General features: G+C 52.2%; 2 protein-coding genes across 7 annotated transcripts in view; one reads left to right on the top strand and one right to left on the bottom strand.

Moving 5' to 3' along the window:
* Window positions 1–2,345: 2,345 nt before the first annotated feature.
* Window positions 2,346–6,222, bottom strand: smyd4 (SET and MYND domain containing 4). 5 transcript variants are annotated; one of them, XM_053847050.1, is made up of 11 exons: window positions 5,671–5,816; window positions 5,112–5,351; window positions 4,848–4,992; window positions 4,704–4,793; window positions 3,847–4,642; window positions 3,551–3,775; window positions 3,300–3,493; window positions 3,000–3,141; window positions 2,812–2,928; window positions 2,607–2,730; window positions 2,346–2,508 (listed from the first exon to the last, which is right to left on the bottom strand). In XM_053847050.1, the coding sequence occupies exons 2-11, from the start codon at window positions 5,243–5,245 to the stop codon at window positions 2,373–2,375; spliced, it is 2,103 nt and encodes a 700-aa protein (XP_053703025.1). In that variant the 5' UTR covers window positions 5,246–5,351; window positions 5,671–5,816; the 3' UTR covers window positions 2,346–2,372. The 5 variants fall into 5 exon arrangements, with proteins under 5 accessions (XP_053703025.1, XP_053703026.1, XP_053703022.1 ...); XM_053847051.1 differs by having other exon boundaries at window positions 4,704–4,976; window positions 5,112–5,218; window positions 5,290–5,351; XM_053847047.1 differs by having other exon boundaries at window positions 4,704–4,992.
* LOC128748360 (replication protein A 70 kDa DNA-binding subunit-like) overlaps window positions 4,787–16,415 on the top strand; it is a 34,956-nt gene continuing 23,327 nt past the window's right edge. The window contains exons 1-10 of one of the 2 annotated variants that reach the window (XM_053847046.1): window positions 4,787–5,077; window positions 6,059–6,106; window positions 6,180–6,258; window positions 6,327–6,435; window positions 6,499–6,587; window positions 6,654–6,722; window positions 10,425–10,668; window positions 12,371–12,473; window positions 12,547–12,615; window positions 13,658–13,850. In XM_053847046.1, the coding sequence (XP_053703021.1) occupies window positions 6,231–6,258; window positions 6,327–6,435; window positions 6,499–6,587; window positions 6,654–6,722; window positions 10,425–10,668; window positions 12,371–12,473; window positions 12,547–12,615; window positions 13,658–13,850 (904 nt within the window). In that variant the 5' untranslated portion in view covers window positions 4,787–5,077; window positions 6,059–6,106; window positions 6,180–6,230. Of the gene's footprint in view, window positions 5,078–5,536; window positions 5,687–6,058; window positions 6,107–6,179; window positions 6,259–6,326; window positions 6,436–6,498; window positions 6,588–6,653; window positions 6,723–10,424; window positions 10,669–12,370; window positions 12,474–12,546; window positions 12,616–13,657; window positions 13,851–16,415 lie in introns of those variants that run through there. The other variant, XM_053847044.1, reaches the window with a different exon arrangement.

The following is a 16,415-nucleotide window of genomic DNA, read 5'->3' as shown; positions in this document are numbered from 1 at the left end:
CCATCTTTGTCCAGCAGAAACATCTTATCGCTGGCGAGTCCAGGTGCCACGCTCCTCTTTCTGTAAGATAGGGAACCGGAGTCTTTGCCTCTGTTGGGTCGACGTGGCCTGACCAGCGACTCAGAACGGATCCTCCTCGCCTTCACGCTCTCGTGTCACCGAGTCAGGCGGCGAGTTTTACAACAGTCCAGCTCCATTGTGCTGTTGAACAGAGCCACATGCTACAGACAGCTGCTCACCTGGCTCAGTAGAGTGGTTCAAGCTCATCCCTGTGTGTCACCAGCTTGATGTCTTTTTCAAACTCCTCCATTTGACCCTGATCCTCCTGGAAATATCAAGCGGCGTAGATGTGGGCGCCATTGACTTGACTCCTCTATGTTTGGACGTGGCTCCTGCCACCAATAACGTGGCCCCGCTCTGTCTGTCTGTGTGTGTGTGAGCCACGCTGCAGACTGGAGCCTCTCATCTTCACGGACTTCACCTCCATCAACAGTGAGTCACAGGTGAAACACGTGCCAGAGCTTCAGTTGAGGGAAGGTCAGAGTCAGACGTGGAACTGAGTCATGTCAGTGGTGTTGGTGGTGGATCTGATGAGGCTCCAAGTCTGAGGAGCACCACTCAGCCAGTTGAGTGAGAAGAGCCTGGACACACACCAGAGGAATCAGTGCACGAGGACAGCTCACCTGAGTGAGAGGGGAGAGTGGAGTTACTACTGTATATCAAGTTCATTTAAAAATTAATCGCCAAAGGATTGTTTGCCGACAAGACTGGAGCGAGAGGAGAGGACAGACGAGTCGGCGGGCGATGGTTGGAACAGAGCCCACACACACACACACAGATTTGAGGGTCAGAGTCAAACCGGCGCTTTCTCAACTCCGTGGTGAGCGGACACCCACCGAGCTTCTGCCCATCCACAGAGCAGGACGTGTTTGACTTTCCTTCATGTGGCAGAGGGATCCCTGCGGTGTCTGCTGGCTTCACTGTCTCACAGCTCCTCAGCGGCGGGTCGACCTTGCGAGCGCACGCGCTGCTCGGGTTGGCTGCTCTCCAGCTCCAGAGGATGTTGCTCGCTAGCAGATGCCCTGGACTTCAAGATGGAAATGTTGCTGTTCCCCACTGCCCTCTGCCTCACCCCAGACTCCATGAGATCTTAGTGCTCCAAGTCAGGTTTTTGCTCTCAGATGGGTGGCTGTTGATGTGAAGCCAGAACGAAAATAAACCGTGTCTCACAATACAATAACATTCTGAAAACGACACCCGCAGATAAGACCTCCTGTGAATTGGTGGCTTTGAGTCGGCTGCACTTCACATCTCTGCTTGCTCAAACCAAGGTCACTGACCCCTGACCTTCTGTGTGCCGTCCTGCCTCCAAGCTGAGCGGATCTGAGTCCAAGTCTGTTATGTGACGTTAGGTTTGTCATGCGCACGAGTGACATGTCATCCCGTGACGTCCTGCAAGGCGTGCTGGAAGTTACAGGAAGTCCTGAAGGTCATCTTCAGGCCGGCATCTTTCATGACAAAGTCTTGGCTTGTTCCATTGTCCTGGGACCCTGTGTGTCTACAGACCAGCGGAAGACACGAGGAACTGGTTGAGCCAAAGCCACCAGCATCCTGACCAAAAGTCACCGTCCATTCGAACATGGTGCAGCGTCGCAGCAAGAACCAACGCCGGCTGTTGTGGAGCGAAACCAGTCAGTCCTGAGCGACTGGAGACGAGTTTCACCCGAGACTGGACCCACACAGGCAGAGGGGTTTGCTGAAGGACGCAGGTCGGATCACACACCCAGGCGTGAAATGAGACATGTTGGAAGGATGACTGCTGCCACCCAAAGATCAGACACTGCTCTCTGCCACGCACCCGCTGGCAGCAGCATATTGGCGGGGACAAACGGCTCCTGACGTTGAAGGAAGAGACACTGCCTCACTCTGGCGCCGTGTGTCAGGTCAGTAGCCGGGGATGTCGTGGCACATCTGCTGGTCCAGCAACAAAGTGAAGTCACTGACGGATCCGTCGTGACAGGGGCGTTGCACTCAACTTCAACACACAAACAAGGGGCGGACGGCGAATAGACACTGGACGCCATTTGTCTTGTTGGCTTCATGTGTAGTACCTGCATGCTAGACTTGGTGGCATGTGGCCGGATAACTACCCCACAGCCGGTGAGCAACTGGGGTGCGCGGCTTGAGCCACGAAGCTGTGGAGCGCTGGTTCGCCCGTATGGAAAGCTTGTGTATATGATGTTGATGTGGTGGATTCAGTGGACGGAGATGACGCGTCCACTTCAGTTCACTGGCTCAGCCGCCCCTCAGTCGTGGCGTGGAGGAAACAAGTCACGACACACGCCGTCAGTGTTTGACTTTATTTGCTGTCATCAGGAAGTGATGTGCTCCTGCAGACACCTCTCCATGGCCTGCAGCTCCCTGACCTCATGGCACTGAGGACCACAGTGAAGGCTGAGGAGGCGCTCGGCCCGGGGGATGACGGCGAGCGCCGCCCTCCTGGCTCCGCTGGAAGATCAACACAGTAGATTTGTGTTCAGAGCTGGGAGGGGGAGGCTGGCGCAGGAAGTGTGACGCTCAGGGGACAGGAAACGGCTCCATCTCACCCGTTGAAGTGCAGCTGGGCTAATTTGAAAAGCTGTCGACCCATTTCAACGCTGGCCTGGCCGTACTGGGAGCCAATCACGGCGGCGCTGCGCTCCAGATGTGACGCCGCCTTCGTCCACTCCCCTGCAGCCCGGAGCAAACGGATCCGTGGAAGAAACACACGTCAGTCCAGCACCTCGAGTCGAGTGCGTGCGTGCGTCTGACCCTTGGTGGCGAAGGCTCTGGCCGTGGCATCAGCCAGCTCCCCACGCGTGGGATGCGTCTCCTCAAGTGCCAGCTCTGACTGTCGGCTGGCTCGATCCAGCAGAGCCAGAGCCTCATCTGAGCGGGGACAAACACCAGCGTCCCTCACAGGTCCTGACAGCAGCGTCTCACCCCTGCAGATGGCTCACCTGCTCTGTCGGCCTCCAGCAGGTCCACCGCCTTCACCAGGTCCACCTGAATCGCCTGAAGTGTCCCGCTCGATCCAGACCCGGGGGAGTGACGGCCACAAGGTGGCGCCACACACAGGTGCTCGCGACTGTCACCGCACTGCTGAGAACATCCAACTCCATTAGTTATGTCTCTATATATTTACTTCAAGGTAAATAATGGAGCAAATGGAAAGTGGGAAATTACTGAACAGAAAACAAAACACCACAGCTCGTCCCCATGTTGACCGGAGCCCCTCACTGAAAACAGGAGGAACGTACCTCTAGAGAGCCTCGACCCGCGCTGCATCGCAGCCCCGACGTGTTTGCCCCGCCTCCCTGAGCCCACCTCAGGTGTCTGTCCGGCGACGTGTCCTGCTCCTGCTGGCTGCAGGCTTCACACCGGCACAGGAAGAAGTACTGCTCCTGCAGGAGGCGCCGCCGCTGCGGAGTCGGCATCCGACTGCTGTGAGGACCTACACGAGAGAGAGGACTTCAGAGGTCCAACCGGTCTCCTGGACGGCGTCTCTCACCGTAGCAGTGCAGGATCTCCTGTCCAGGCTGGACGGCCGCGGCCGCTCGGACGGTTGCCGTGACGCCACGTTTACTGCCGGCAGCGTCTCCCTCTGTGGTTTGTCCGGCCGTGAACACCAGGCTGGTGTTGGGGCAACAGGAGTGATTCAGGAGGCTGAGAGTGGAGAACAGAGCCGTGGCGATGCGGACTTCTTGGCTGGACTGCACCAAGGAGTGTGACACACCTGCGGCGTGAAGAGTTGGGGAGAAGATAGAAATGGTGCTAGTTCTGCTGTGAAAAGCTGCTGTGGCTCACCTGTGTCCTGCAGCGCCACCACTGCCTGGGCGTTGCACCTCAGCTGCAGCAAGTGTCTCAGAACCGCACCTCCCAGTGAGCCGCCTGACTCTGCTCCTTCAGTTGTTGGGGCGTCCCAGGACGCCGGCGTCCGTCCCGTGCTGTAAAGCTTCCTGCAGAGTGCAGCCACCGTCACCGCGCACAGGAAGCGCATGCTGCTGCTGAGGGAGTTCAGGTGGTGCAGCAGGTGAAAAATGCTCACGTCCGAGTCCTTGTGAAGCGTTTCTGCGGCATCACCGGTGGCACGGATGGGTCCGGACTTGAGCGCCACCCGGAGAGCCAGGTGCGACAGTACGCCCAGCGCGCGCAGGTGCGCCATCAGCGGACACTCCCAGCGGTGGTGCTCCTGCCAAGCCGCCTCCATACAGGCCGCCGAACAGTAGCGGCTGTAGCTGCAACCCTCGCACGGCACGAGACACAGCGTCTCTCTCAAACACAGGTGACAACGTCTGTGCTCTGTTCCGAAGCCCGCCGTCGCTGAGGGAATGAGGACGCAGCTGTGCGGCTTCTCACGCACTATCACTTCCCCAGCAGCGATCCCGTCTGTGGCCACGAGGTGTCGACCTTTCTCCGTGCTGAAACGAACGTCAGCGCGTGGCGAGAGGCCAAACCGGAGTTCTTCACCTGGCTCTGAGGCGGCACCGTGAGTGAGGCCAGAGAGGTGTTGGAGGCAGGACGCTCGACGGGCCTCCAGTTTGTGAGAGAGATGAGCGGGGTAGCCGCTGCGTCCGGCTCTGTCCACGTCGTCGAGGGATTCCTGACAGTGACGCAGCGCACTTTAGCCACGCCCACCATCACAAACCCGACTGGAGGCTCACCTGGTACCGACGCAGGCGGTGAAGAGCAGCCGATCGGTTGGCGAAACACAAACTCAGCTGAGGAGAGCCTTGAGGCGCCAGACATATCCCCTGGAAGCAGACGGGCATGATTTTAGCGGACCGCACCCAGGCCGCGCTCCTCACCTGGGAGTAGTGCAGGGCTGCTGCTGTGTAGTCCCGGGCCTGGAAGCTGGAGTTCCCTCTCTCCCGGCTCGCAGCCGCCTGGCCGGCGTCCTTGTCTGCGCGGAAGCCCGCAGAGATGTCGTCCAGCTCCTGCACATCCCGCACACTGTGGTGATGAGGACACGAACACGCTTGCAGAGCTCACCCGAGACAGACCGACGCGCGTCCAGCCAGCCCACCAACAGTGACACGTACGTGTGTGTGTGTGTGTGTGTGTGTACTCACGCTGTCAGAGCCGCGGCGCACCTGAACGCACCGTCTATGTCACGCGCAGATGTGAAACTCTCTTTCACGTCTCGATCAAGTCCGACCCATTTACGCGCTACGTAGTCCTGCCACGGAACACAGGGAAGATCCATTTAGAAGTCGAAGTTCACATGAAATGTTTGGCGTTTCAACTGACTGGCGTCGAAGCGTGGAGCACCGCGCTCGTTTGGTGGCGTCCATAACACTTCCGACGTATACCTTCAAAATAAAACACATATGCGTGAAACGCTTGTCATGTTATGCGAACAAAGTGCCTGTATCCGCTGAACTTCCTCGGAAAATGGTCTTGAAACACAATTAATGACATGGTCCGCTGTTGTACTTTCAATATTTATCCTCAACAACTTCCAAAATGAACCTTGTGTTTTTATTTTGAAAAGACACTTACTACTGTACACATGACTACGTCTCGTGTAATATCGCGAGAGCTGTCACCTGTTTTTAGCGACAGACCTTTAAACCTCAGCTTGCAGCTTGTGAAGGCCACACAAACTAAAACAATGAGTGTGAGACTTACTGAAGGAGCGATTGAAGTAAGCGCCTCTTCACATTTCCCTTCAGTTTGTTGTGACGCAGACGTCGAGATTGAGTGATTGTTAGCTACAGCGGCTAATGTTTGGTGACGCAGTGACTTGTTTCGCATCAACTGCTGATGGGTGCAGTCAGTGACGTGCGTGACGCGCTACCACAGTGTTGTTCGTTATTACATGTAATTAGAGCGTCATGGAGCCGGTGACGCCGTGAGTCAACAAAGCGACGTGTCACAGAATGGCTCCTCAAGCATCTGTAATGTTGTGCCCCGTAATTTCCCGTCCACGCGTGTAATCGCCTCTAGCTTCTTGGTGTCTCTTGAGACAAGTGGAGGGTGAAAGCCTCTGACATGGGTCCAATGTTCTGATTCCCAGGCCCTGCTCAATGACTCAGCCGTCCACAATCCTCGACTGCAGCTTCTGGTAAGACGCATTTATACTTCTACGACTACTGCTATGCCACACTACATTTAAATGCGCTCCTGCTTTCTTGTAGAACATCCGGCAGATTGCAAGTGCCAATGATCCACCACGGTATCGCCTGAAGATGAGCGATGGCGTGCACACTTACGCTTGTGAGCGGCTTATCAGGTCTGCTCATGGAGGTTTAAAGCAGATATAAATGAGATTGGTTTGCTTTCAGCATTCCTGTTGGCCAGCCAGTTAAACAAGCTGCCACAGGACGGCATCCTTGTTCCGCTGTCTGTCTGCATGTTGAAGAGGACCGTCAGCAACACTCTGTCCGACGGAAGGTGCCAGACTTTCCAGGTCTTCATTCGTGTTTCCCCCCTTCACTCTATCTTTCTTCCCTTCAGGTGCGTTTTGACCATCATTGATATGGAGGTGGTCGCATCAGCTGCAGACAGCGGAGGCCAAGTTGGTGACCCCATTCCGTACAAACCAGGTATTGCATTGAATTCAGCCGGAATGGTGCAAGTCGACGCTCTGTTTATGTGATGCGTACTTTAAGGTTTGGCTTCATCCTCTCCAACTTCATCTCCGTCGTTTGACGCCTCACCAGGGCCGTCCAGCAGTCACAGTAAGTTCCCGTTGGTGGGTTATTGTTTAGTATGTACTGTGATGTTATGAAGAGACGAGTCACAAGCAAACTCTGATTTGAGGAGACGTCCCTGGGAAGTCCAAGTTGTTTTACTTGGTTATTCCAGCAGGGGGTGCCATGTATCTTTTAAAGAATAGTCCCCAATAGAGTTCCATTTCTAAGATGTTGTCCTTTTAGGATTTTTGTCACAACAGCAATCTAGAATTATGTTTGACTTTTATTTACATTCATTACTTTCATTCATTTTCCATTTATTTAAGTTGTGCTTACGTCACGCATCGAAGGTTTCGGCGTGTATGAAGAATGATTTCAGGCTTTTGATGGGGAAGGATAAAGGTTGGTGTTTTGACTCCTGTAGATGCTCGAGGTGTTACTTTGAGTTCACTGGGCTGATACTTTGTCCGCCACTAGGGGCAGGCACGCACAACACACGTGCCTTTACAGTCTCTGCATGGAAGCACAAACCCAGGAACCAAGAGACGCTCCTCTACATGCCACATGGAGGCAGCACAGTGTTGTCACTCACTGTATTCTGACAGTCACATCAGCAGCACAGCATGACAAGAAACTTGTGTTCGTTCAACGTGTTGATAGAAGAAGTGGATGCTTTATCCTAACAGGCTTCAGCTCAGCACTTATCTCTGTAACCTCTGAGTCCGCGGCGCCTTCATCATCTCGGCGTTAATATTGATTCCTGTGATGAAGCACAAACATGCCCCGCAGTGAAGGCCGGAGTCCTGTGGGCGGATAAGTGTTTGGTGTATGTGTGTTGTGATCGTATGTCCGTGTGTAGGTGTGTGTAGCAGTGAGACAGCCAGTGTGGGCCGAGCGAGGACTGTAGCTCTGTGGAGCGCTGAGAGGTGCAGGAGGCAGGGGGAAGGTCACTCTGACTTTGGTGACCGCGTGGCCGGGTGCTCTTCCGTGTGCTCCGACCTGCCACAGCCTGATGGAGAAACGGGCTGATCTCTAATTGACGCGCTGATTCTCGGGTCCAGACCCAAACCAGCGCGTGATCCCACTGAATGAGAGCCTGATGACTTTCCAATCTTCATCCAATCGCATCTTTCTCAACTTTCCTATTACTCCGGGTCCTAATTACCATTTTGCCCATTTTAATTTGCCTGTGAAGATCATCTCCATCATTCTCGCTTTCCTCAGCAATCAGGGCAGTCATCAGAGCTTTGCTCTGAAAGTTCACGTCACGGTGTCGCTCAGACGTGAGATGAAGGTGGCCACAGAAGACGTGCTGCAGCAGGACGTCTCAGCTTCCACCTGCTGTCTCTGTCACTGATGGATTGTCTTCAGAGCCTGGTGGTGTGATATGTCCCCAGTCAGTCCATCATGGCAGCTGACCTCTCGCCCCGCGCTCGCCTCTCAGCCACATCCGGTGGCTGTTGTCATGGTGGTGACAGACACTCAAACACAGGTGGACAGGTCGGGTTGGATGCAGGGTTCCTGGTGCAGGCAGAGCAGGAGCTGTTGCAGTCCGCAGGCAGGTGGATCTGGAGCTGCACCTTTGGACTTGCCAAAAATGAATGAATGAATATAAACTGATGCAATGAGTCTCAAATGGAAGGACATGCTCATTCAGGCCTGGCCAAGCCGTCGGAGGCTCAGAGCCCCACTGTTTGACTGTGCTGCTGAGCAGAGCCACATGCTCCAAACACGTCAGGCTGTGAGGCTTCACCTGAGCAGCTCCTCACCTGACTCAGTAGAGTGGTTCAAGCTCATCCCTGTGTGTCACCAGGGTCACGTTTCAAACTCCTCCATTTGACCCTGATCCTCCTGGAAATATCAAGCGGCGTAGATGTGGGCGCCATTGACTTGACTCCTCTATGTTGGGACGTGGCTCCTGCCACCAATAACGTGGCCCCGCTCTGTCTGTCTGTGTGTGTGTGTGTGTGAGCCACGCTGCAGACTGGAGCCTCTCATCTTCACGGACTTCACCTCCATCAACAGTGAGTCACAGGTGAAACACGTGCCAGAGCTTTAGTTGAGGGAAGGACAGAGTCAGACGTGGAACTGAGTCCTGTCAGCGGTGTTGGTGGTGGATCTGAGGAGCACCACTCACGTCGCCATTGAACCTGCTCCAAGCCAGGGGGTAACAAAACTAGCTTTGTTCACCAGAACACATGAAATTTGAGGGTCTGCTGAGGACATCAGGTGTTGGAGAGAGATTCTACAGTGCTTGTTTGGTAATGGCGTCATTTCAAAAAGATAATGGAAGTCACTGAAACAAATGTTTATTGAGTTTAAAGTGAGATTTCTGTGAGATTCATAGGGTTGCTTTTTGAGTAAAAGCCAGACTTCTGTTTGTTGGAAGCAAATATTGAGTCCACTGTGCTATTTAAATGTCAAGTGGGCTTACAGTCCATGATGTTGGTCACATGATTCATCGCTGTCTTTCCATCAATGATTTCCTCTCCCCCTATGGCTCTTATGTGGCGCCACACGTGCAGACACCTGTTTGGCCATGAGCGTCACGCTCCTCACATTCACACTGTACAACCTAGCGGCAGAAATGGCACACAGAGAGAGGACATATGGATTTGCTGCGTCGTGACGTTGATGCTTGACTCTTGCTCCCACCAAAAGGTCAAGTGATTTGTCTGATGTCAAACTGTCCTCCTGCTCAAACGTCTGCTCCTTTGCTTCAATGGCTTTTTACGTCGTGAGTATTAGTTATCAACACAAAAAACCTTCAGATGCAAAACGTTTCTTTAAAAAAATGGACAGGGCAAATGTATATATATGTATATCCCACAATGCATTCTGGCTCCTTGCAGCTACTGGCTGGATGAAGATGAAGGTGATTCAGTGGAAGGTGGGATGCTGAAGACATGTCTGAGCTCCCTGTTCCGTTAACAACCTGGAGTGTGTTTCTGAAAAATGAGGCGTTAAATGAATTAATATTTTTACACGCTGTGATGATCCAGCTGACTCAGTGGAGCCGGGGCTTGTGTGGGAGGTGAGCTGACACCTTCTGATTCCCCCGCTCCAAACTGTGCCAGCAGCAGTGACCTGAGTGAGGAAAGAAGTTTGGCGTGACTTGTCAGAGTTGTTGGTCAACTTGCTCATTGGTGTGATGTAGAAATCCACACCTGAATTTGGTTTTGTTCTAAAGCAGGGGTTGGCAATCCGGTCCTCAGAGGCCTGGGGTGGTGCAGGTTTTTGTTCCTACCAAACCAGCTCACACAGTTTGACCAATGAGGTCCAGCAGAAAAGAAACAGCACCTGACTGACAGTCGAGTGATTCTACCCCGCGACCTCTGATTGGTGAAAAGGTGTCCTCTTGATTGGTTGGAACAAACACCTGCACCACCCCAGCCCTCTGAGGACTGGATTGGCCCTATTCTAAAGTCATATCTTGTGATGAATGAAGTCTGTCTGACAGAAGCATGTGAGAAATGCAAGTCCAGGAGGCAGTGGTGAGGTGAAGGGTCAGGTCTTCTTGTTAGTGTTGGAAACGCCTCCATGGACCGTGATGTTTGCAGATGATATGGGGATTGCTGTGAGAGAAAGAAGGAAGTGTTTAGAAGTGTGCAGGTGTGTGAATCTGAGGCAAGATGAAAAGGCAGTGGACAGTTGGGTCCAGTCTTCATGACCGACTGGAAGGTTTTCACGCTGTGGCCCTCAATGTTCCTCTAAGATTGACAGGTTTTTGAAAATATTTTCCTGCAGCCTCAACTTCTTACCGAGGCCAAGGAAGTGGCTTAGTTGGAATGTCGCCCTTGAAGACCTCACCCATGAAGGCCTCACCCATGGAGGCCTCACCCATGAAGGCCTCACCCATGAAGGCCTCACCCATGGAGGCCTCACCCATGGAGGCCTCACCCATGAAGGCCTCACCCATGAAAGGAGGCAGCTCCACAGCAGCACGACCGACAGTGATTTCCATCTCCGACCTTCACCCTTACATCAGCAAGTGAGTGCACTGCTCCATCACTACTCTCTTCCTTTAGTCAGGTGTCAGTCATCAGTGTGGGTTTGTGGGTTTCTGTGGATCTGCCCTGGAATGAAAAGGCACTGTAACTCTGTCCAATCCATCCATATATTTATTTATCTTAACCCTCCTGCTGGGTTTTCTTCACCTGCTCTTTTATGATTGTCATTTCTTTGACCTCAAAGTTTTCGGAAAGAACACAACAAGATGTCCGGGTGGGAGTCAAGTTGGGCCTTTAATCTTGGCTGGATGTTGGCTCTCTAATGATGCTGCAGTGCTGGAAGATGCCCACTGTGAAAAGAACCGTGCCTCAAGGTGCTGTAGTGAAGCGAAGACTGATCCCGCCTTGGAGTCGGTGGAGCTGCAGCAGAGAAGGCGTCTTGTCATTTTCCTCTGTGACATGTGCAGATGCCTTTCCCAGGCTCAACCAGCTGAATTACGTGACACATGATAAAGAGGAGGGCGGGTTTCCTCACTCTTCTCATGTGCTCTGTGGTGGACGGGCCACTCAGATTCTCAGTCGCGACGCGGCCAGTCTGGAAGGGTCTCCCCTAGTTGTTAGTCTACCAGGACCACACTGCAAGTGTGTGTCCTGCGATGGCTTGTCATGTTGTGTGTGTGTGTGTGTGTGTGTTTGTTCTGGGTAACTAATGTGTAGCGACAGCATCTAATTGGGTTTGGATGGGCAGAGTGTCAGTGCAGAAGTGGGGTCCACAGAGACTGTAGTGCTCTGCTAATGGCAGATTGAATCGTCATCAGTGCAGACACAGATGCCACTGCCAGACTGCAGAGCCTCGTGTGCCGCCGTTGAAAACACAACATTTAAAATGTATCCAGCAGTCAGGAGCTGAACAGCAGCAAGTTCATTCTTTGAAACAGAAGTCGCCGTCTTGGCTTTCAAGGGGCTTTAAAGATGTGGCTCCGTTTAACTGCGTTCCTTCCTTGCTGCACTGCTGCACTAGAGTTGGGCTGCTCATTACCTTCGGCTCCAGGGCTGTTTCTGGTGGAGGCTGCTTCACTGCACGTTCTTCATCAGAGCTTCAGCAAATGCAGCACATGTAAACATTCACTCTGAAGTCAGGCTTTGTTTTCTTTTCCCTTGAAACCTTTAAACGAAGCTTCCAACACAGACGAGAAACGGATGTCAGTTTTGTTTGCCACTGTTGCGTCTTCTTCCTTTTCCGTCTTTGACCATCAGCGGTTGCCAAAGCCACCCACCTCCTCCATCTTCACGCTGACTGATGGTCTTGCACTTCACCTTCTCAATCGTTCTTGGGCCAACACTGTCTCTCCTCTACACTTGTCCAAAACATCTCCTCCCTGACTTCATTTCCAAACTTCTCCACATGTCCCTCAGTCACAGTCATTATCTTGTTCTTTCCTATTTCTATTTTATTTTTAGATCCATTTCCTCCATCCTCCTCTCCCTCCATCTTGGCTTGTCCTCCTTTCTGTACTGACTCTCTTTTTCTCAGCAGCTCAAATACACCTCTTCTGTCTTCAAATCACGACATGATCCGCAGACACGACAGACACAGAAGCTTCACATTTCTGAATCTGTGGTTTTCAGTCTTTCTTTCAACTCTGCACTAATATGCAATTCATTTTCAGCGTTTCCTAGAGCAGGTTATGATGTAAACACATATTTCGGTGTCGGAGCTGTTTCATCCATGTGTTCCCCCAGGTGGACCCTCAGAGCCCGAGTCACCCACAAATCTGATGTACGCAACTGGAGTAACTCGAGAGGCGACGGGAAGCTCTTCTCCTTTGAGATCGTGGATGAGAGTGTGAGTCGTGCGTCCGGACCTTCCTTCTCTCCTGGAAATGACAAACCAGTTTAAGGAGACTTGTGACCCCCAGGGAGAGATCAGAATCGCTGCCTTCAACCAGGAAGTGGACAAGTTTTTCTCTCTCGTGGAGCAAGGCAAGGTGAGTCAGCGTCTGCCTCCCTGGGGGTGCCACCCCCAGGTGAAACTGCTGCGGTTTCCTGGTGCAGCGTTTGCTCCAGAGTGTGTTCTGTTGCTGATGTGTGGGCGCGACTGCCTCTGCGCGGAGTCTCACACTCGCTCTTCTGCTCAAGACGACTCACAGATGTTGACTCCTGAACAGTGAGGCCAGTTAACCAGGACCAGCCGCAGAGATTGACTTTAAATTGCACTATTTAATGGAGCCGTTGTCAACAGCTTCTCATTTTCTGGTGAATTAGCGGAGTGATGGAGGTTTGGCAGAGCAGATGGTTTTGGCCTTCATTTCCATGTGCAGATTAATATGTTTGTTTACCTGGTGGCCTCGTTGCTCTTTGTTGCATCATGTGTCGGTTTGGTTTCATTTGAAATCCTCACTTTTCTATTAGCCTCTTGGAAAACACATGCGCCCCAAAACACTGGGAGACTGGGAGGGAGGATAACAGCGCTGAGAAGTTCAAGTGTGTGAGAGGCGTCCCCACAAGCTTCAGACCGTCCTTGTGTTCTAGCTTCTGTGGACGCCGTCCGTAACAACAGCAAATCAGGACGCAAAGGCGTCCATGAAAAAAGCCACTTCCAAAGCTTGTTTTTTGGAGAGTCAAGTTTGTCAGCCTGCTGAAGACATGAGCTTCAGGACTCATGGAGGACAGCACTTGCTGTCACGGACCACAGGTTGCAACTGAGCTCCAGGTGCTGGCTTTCAGCTGTCCTCTACTTCTTTCTGTGAGAGATTTAGTTGCCTGAAAGCAGCCGCGTGGCCTCAGAGGAAGAGAGCAGAAGAGGAAGGATTAGTTCAGGAGCTGAAAGCATAGGGGGCAAACCCGCTCCAGTCGAGTTCTCAGCCACGTAAAACTGTCAGTTACATCATTTCCCTGCATTCGAGCCACTGAGGTCTTCCACACATCCCATGCACTGGTCTCTCTCACTCCATCAGCAGATGACTCAGTTTGCCGTCTTGTTTTTCCGCTGCTATGGTGTTGCTATTTCACTCCTGTATCTGCCTGCAGGTCTACTACATCTCTAATGGAACACTCAAGCCTGCAAACAAACAGTACACGACCGTCAAGAACGACTTTGAAATGACCTTAAATGCCAACTCCTCCATCGTGCTGTGTGACGACAACCAGCGGATCCCCATGGTTCACTGTGACTTTGTGAGCATCGCAGAGCTGGACCACAGAGACAAAGACGCCCTCGTTGGTGAGGCCTGACGTTGGGTAATGTTCATGTTGGTTGCTGGCATCCTGCTGGGATCTGAGTGGCTGAGCGAGTCCAGGAGTCATGCTCATTTGGATGTGTTCTCCGTGGGTCAGACCTCGGGTGGTTATAGATACTTTTGAGTGGCGCGCAGGTAATTGGTCACAAAGTTGTGTCAGCAGCGTCCAGCCTGGTGTCGCGTGATTGGACAGGACGTGTCAGTGCTTTGCCTTGGCAGCGTCCTGAGAGTCTTTTGTTGTCCCGGCATCCCCACGGCTGCTCTCCCTAACACGACGGTTTCGTTAAGTAGCCGGTTATTACATGGTAATGAGAGCTGTCAGCCTGTTCCTGTGTTGATAATGGAGCTCAGAGGTGGATGACATCGTCACCATCATAGTGGAATTCAAGAGGGAGCTAGAGGAAGTTGGCCAAGAGGTGAGCGCAGGACGCAGATGCTGTTTCAGAACTGCCTCTTGATTTTGTTGATATTCAACAAATGAATGGCAGTGAAATCTCCCTGTGTCTTCTGTGGGCCTCTGAAGGTAAACATGAAGACACCTGTTTTTTCCTGATTCAGCAGAAATCTTTGGCAATATTTTCACAGATTTAGCAAATATTTGTTAGATTTGAGACACTGCACTTTAATGTTACGTCCCATTGTTTCATCTCTGTAAAAATCTAAATCTAAAGTCTCAGTTTGAAGGATTTAGACGCCCCTTTCCTCCAAGTGATTCAGGCGCCCCCTGCTGGTCCTAGGATCCTCTGCCCGCCCCTCGGGCTCGCAGGTGTGCAAGTTGCTTATCTGTGATGCCACTGAGGAGGAATGCACCTGGTAGTGCAGTTGCCACAACAGCGCGATTTAGATTTAGATTTAGAGACCTAACATTAAAGTTTAGCATTTCAAAATTAAGAAATATTTGCTGTGAAAAGATTTCTGAAAAGATTTCTGTGTGCCTTTGTTTGTACATTCGGCGCCCCGTAATCTTCATGAGGAGTTAGCTTTGAGAAGGTAAATGAACCACAGTTCATGCTGTTGTTCAGCTGAGATTTTGAGGTTAAAGAGGCATATTTGGTCGACAACCTCTTGTGTAGTGGATATATTTTATGTGTCCACATAAACCCTTCAGCTTTACCTGTTGCCGCTATCGTTTTATGTTTCTGAAGCCACGTAAGTGAATGTGACCTTCTGGGCCGTGCCTTTCAGAGTTCCCTCTGGAGAGCAGTGACTCTGAGTCAAGTGTCGAGGCCTCAGGCTGGAAAGGGAACATGTACTGTGGTTTGTTTTGGTGTTTACATCAGTGTCGTCTCTGCCCTCTGTGATGTCAGCACTTGCAGCTCCAGATCCAAACCAGCGCGTGATCCCACTGAATGAGAGCCTGATGACTTTCCAATCTTCATCCAATCGCATCTTTCTCAACTTTCCAATTACTCCGGGTCCTAATTACCATTTTGCCCATTTTAATTTGCCTGTGAAGATCATCTCCATCATTCTCGCTTTCCTCAGCAATCAGGGCAGTCATCAGAGCTTTGCTCTGAAAGTTCACGTCACGGTGTCGCTCAGACGTGAGATGAAGGTGGCCACAGAAGACGTGCTGCAGCAGGACGTCTCAGCTTCCACCTGCTGTCTCTGTCACTGATGGATTGTCTTCAGAGCCTGGTGGTGTGATATGTCCCCAGTCAGTCCATCATGGCAGCTGACCTCTCGCCCCGCGCTCGCCTCTCAGCCACATCCGGTGGCTGTTGTCATGGTGGTGACAGACACTCAAACACAGGTGGACAGGTCGGGTTGGATGCAGGGTTCCTGGTGCAGGCAGAGCAGGAGCTGTTGCAGTCCGCAGGCAGGTGGATCTGGAGCTGCACCTTTGGACTTGCCAAAAATGAATGAATGAATATAAACTGATGCAATGAGTCTCAAATGGAAGGACATGCTCATTCAGGCCTGGCCAAGCCGTCGGAGGCTCAGAGCCCCACTGTTTGACTGTGCTGCTGAGCAGAGCCACATGCTCCAAACACGTCAGGCTGTGAGGCTTCACCTGAGCAGCTCCTCACCTGACTCAGTAGAGTGGTTCAAGCTCATCCCTGTGTGTCACCAGCTTGCTGGCTCACGTTTCAAACTCCTCCATTTGACCCTGATCCTCCTGGAAATATCAAGCGGCGTAGATGTGGGCGCCATTGACTTGACTCCTCTATGTTGGGACGTGGCTCCTGCCACCAATAACGTGGCCCCGCTCTGTCTGTCTGTGTGTGTGTGTGTGTGAGCCACGCTGCAGACTGGAGCCTCTCATCTTCACGGACTTCACCTCCATCAACAGTGAGTCACAGGTGAAACACGTGCCAGACCTTTAGTTGAGGGAAGGACAGAGTCAGACGTGGAACTGAGTCATGTCAGGGGTGTTGGTGGTGGATCTGAGGAGCACCACTCACGTCGCCATTGAACCTGCTCCAAGCCAGGGGGTAACAAAACTAGCTTTGTTCACCAGAACACATGAAATTTGAGGGTCTGCTGAGGACATCAGGTGTTGGAGAGAGATTCTACATGGCGTCATTTCAAAAAGATAATGGAAGTCA

This window comes from Synchiropus splendidus, chromosome 17 (assembly GCF_027744825.2).
Source record: "Synchiropus splendidus isolate RoL2022-P1 chromosome 17, RoL_Sspl_1.0, whole genome shotgun sequence".
NCBI classification, from domain to species: domain Eukaryota; kingdom Metazoa; phylum Chordata; class Actinopteri; order Syngnathiformes; family Callionymidae; genus Synchiropus; species Synchiropus splendidus.
The sequence above is the reverse complement of the archived record's forward strand: the minus strand, read 5'-3'. Positions and strand labels throughout refer to the sequence as shown.

Coding starts and splice junctions, on each gene's coding strand:
- smyd4 (XM_053847047.1), bottom strand. CDS start 5,245: ATGGATCTTCCCTGTGTTCCGTGGCAGGACTACGTAGCGCGTAAATGG. Junction 4,993..5,111: donor TGCGCCGCGGCTCTGACAGC/GTGAGTACACAC, acceptor TCATCACCACAG/TGTGCGGGATGTGCAGGAGC. Junction 3,142..3,299: donor CGGGTCGAGGCTCTCTAGAG/GTACGTTCCTCC, acceptor GGATGTTCTCAG/CAGTGCGGTGACAGTCGCGA.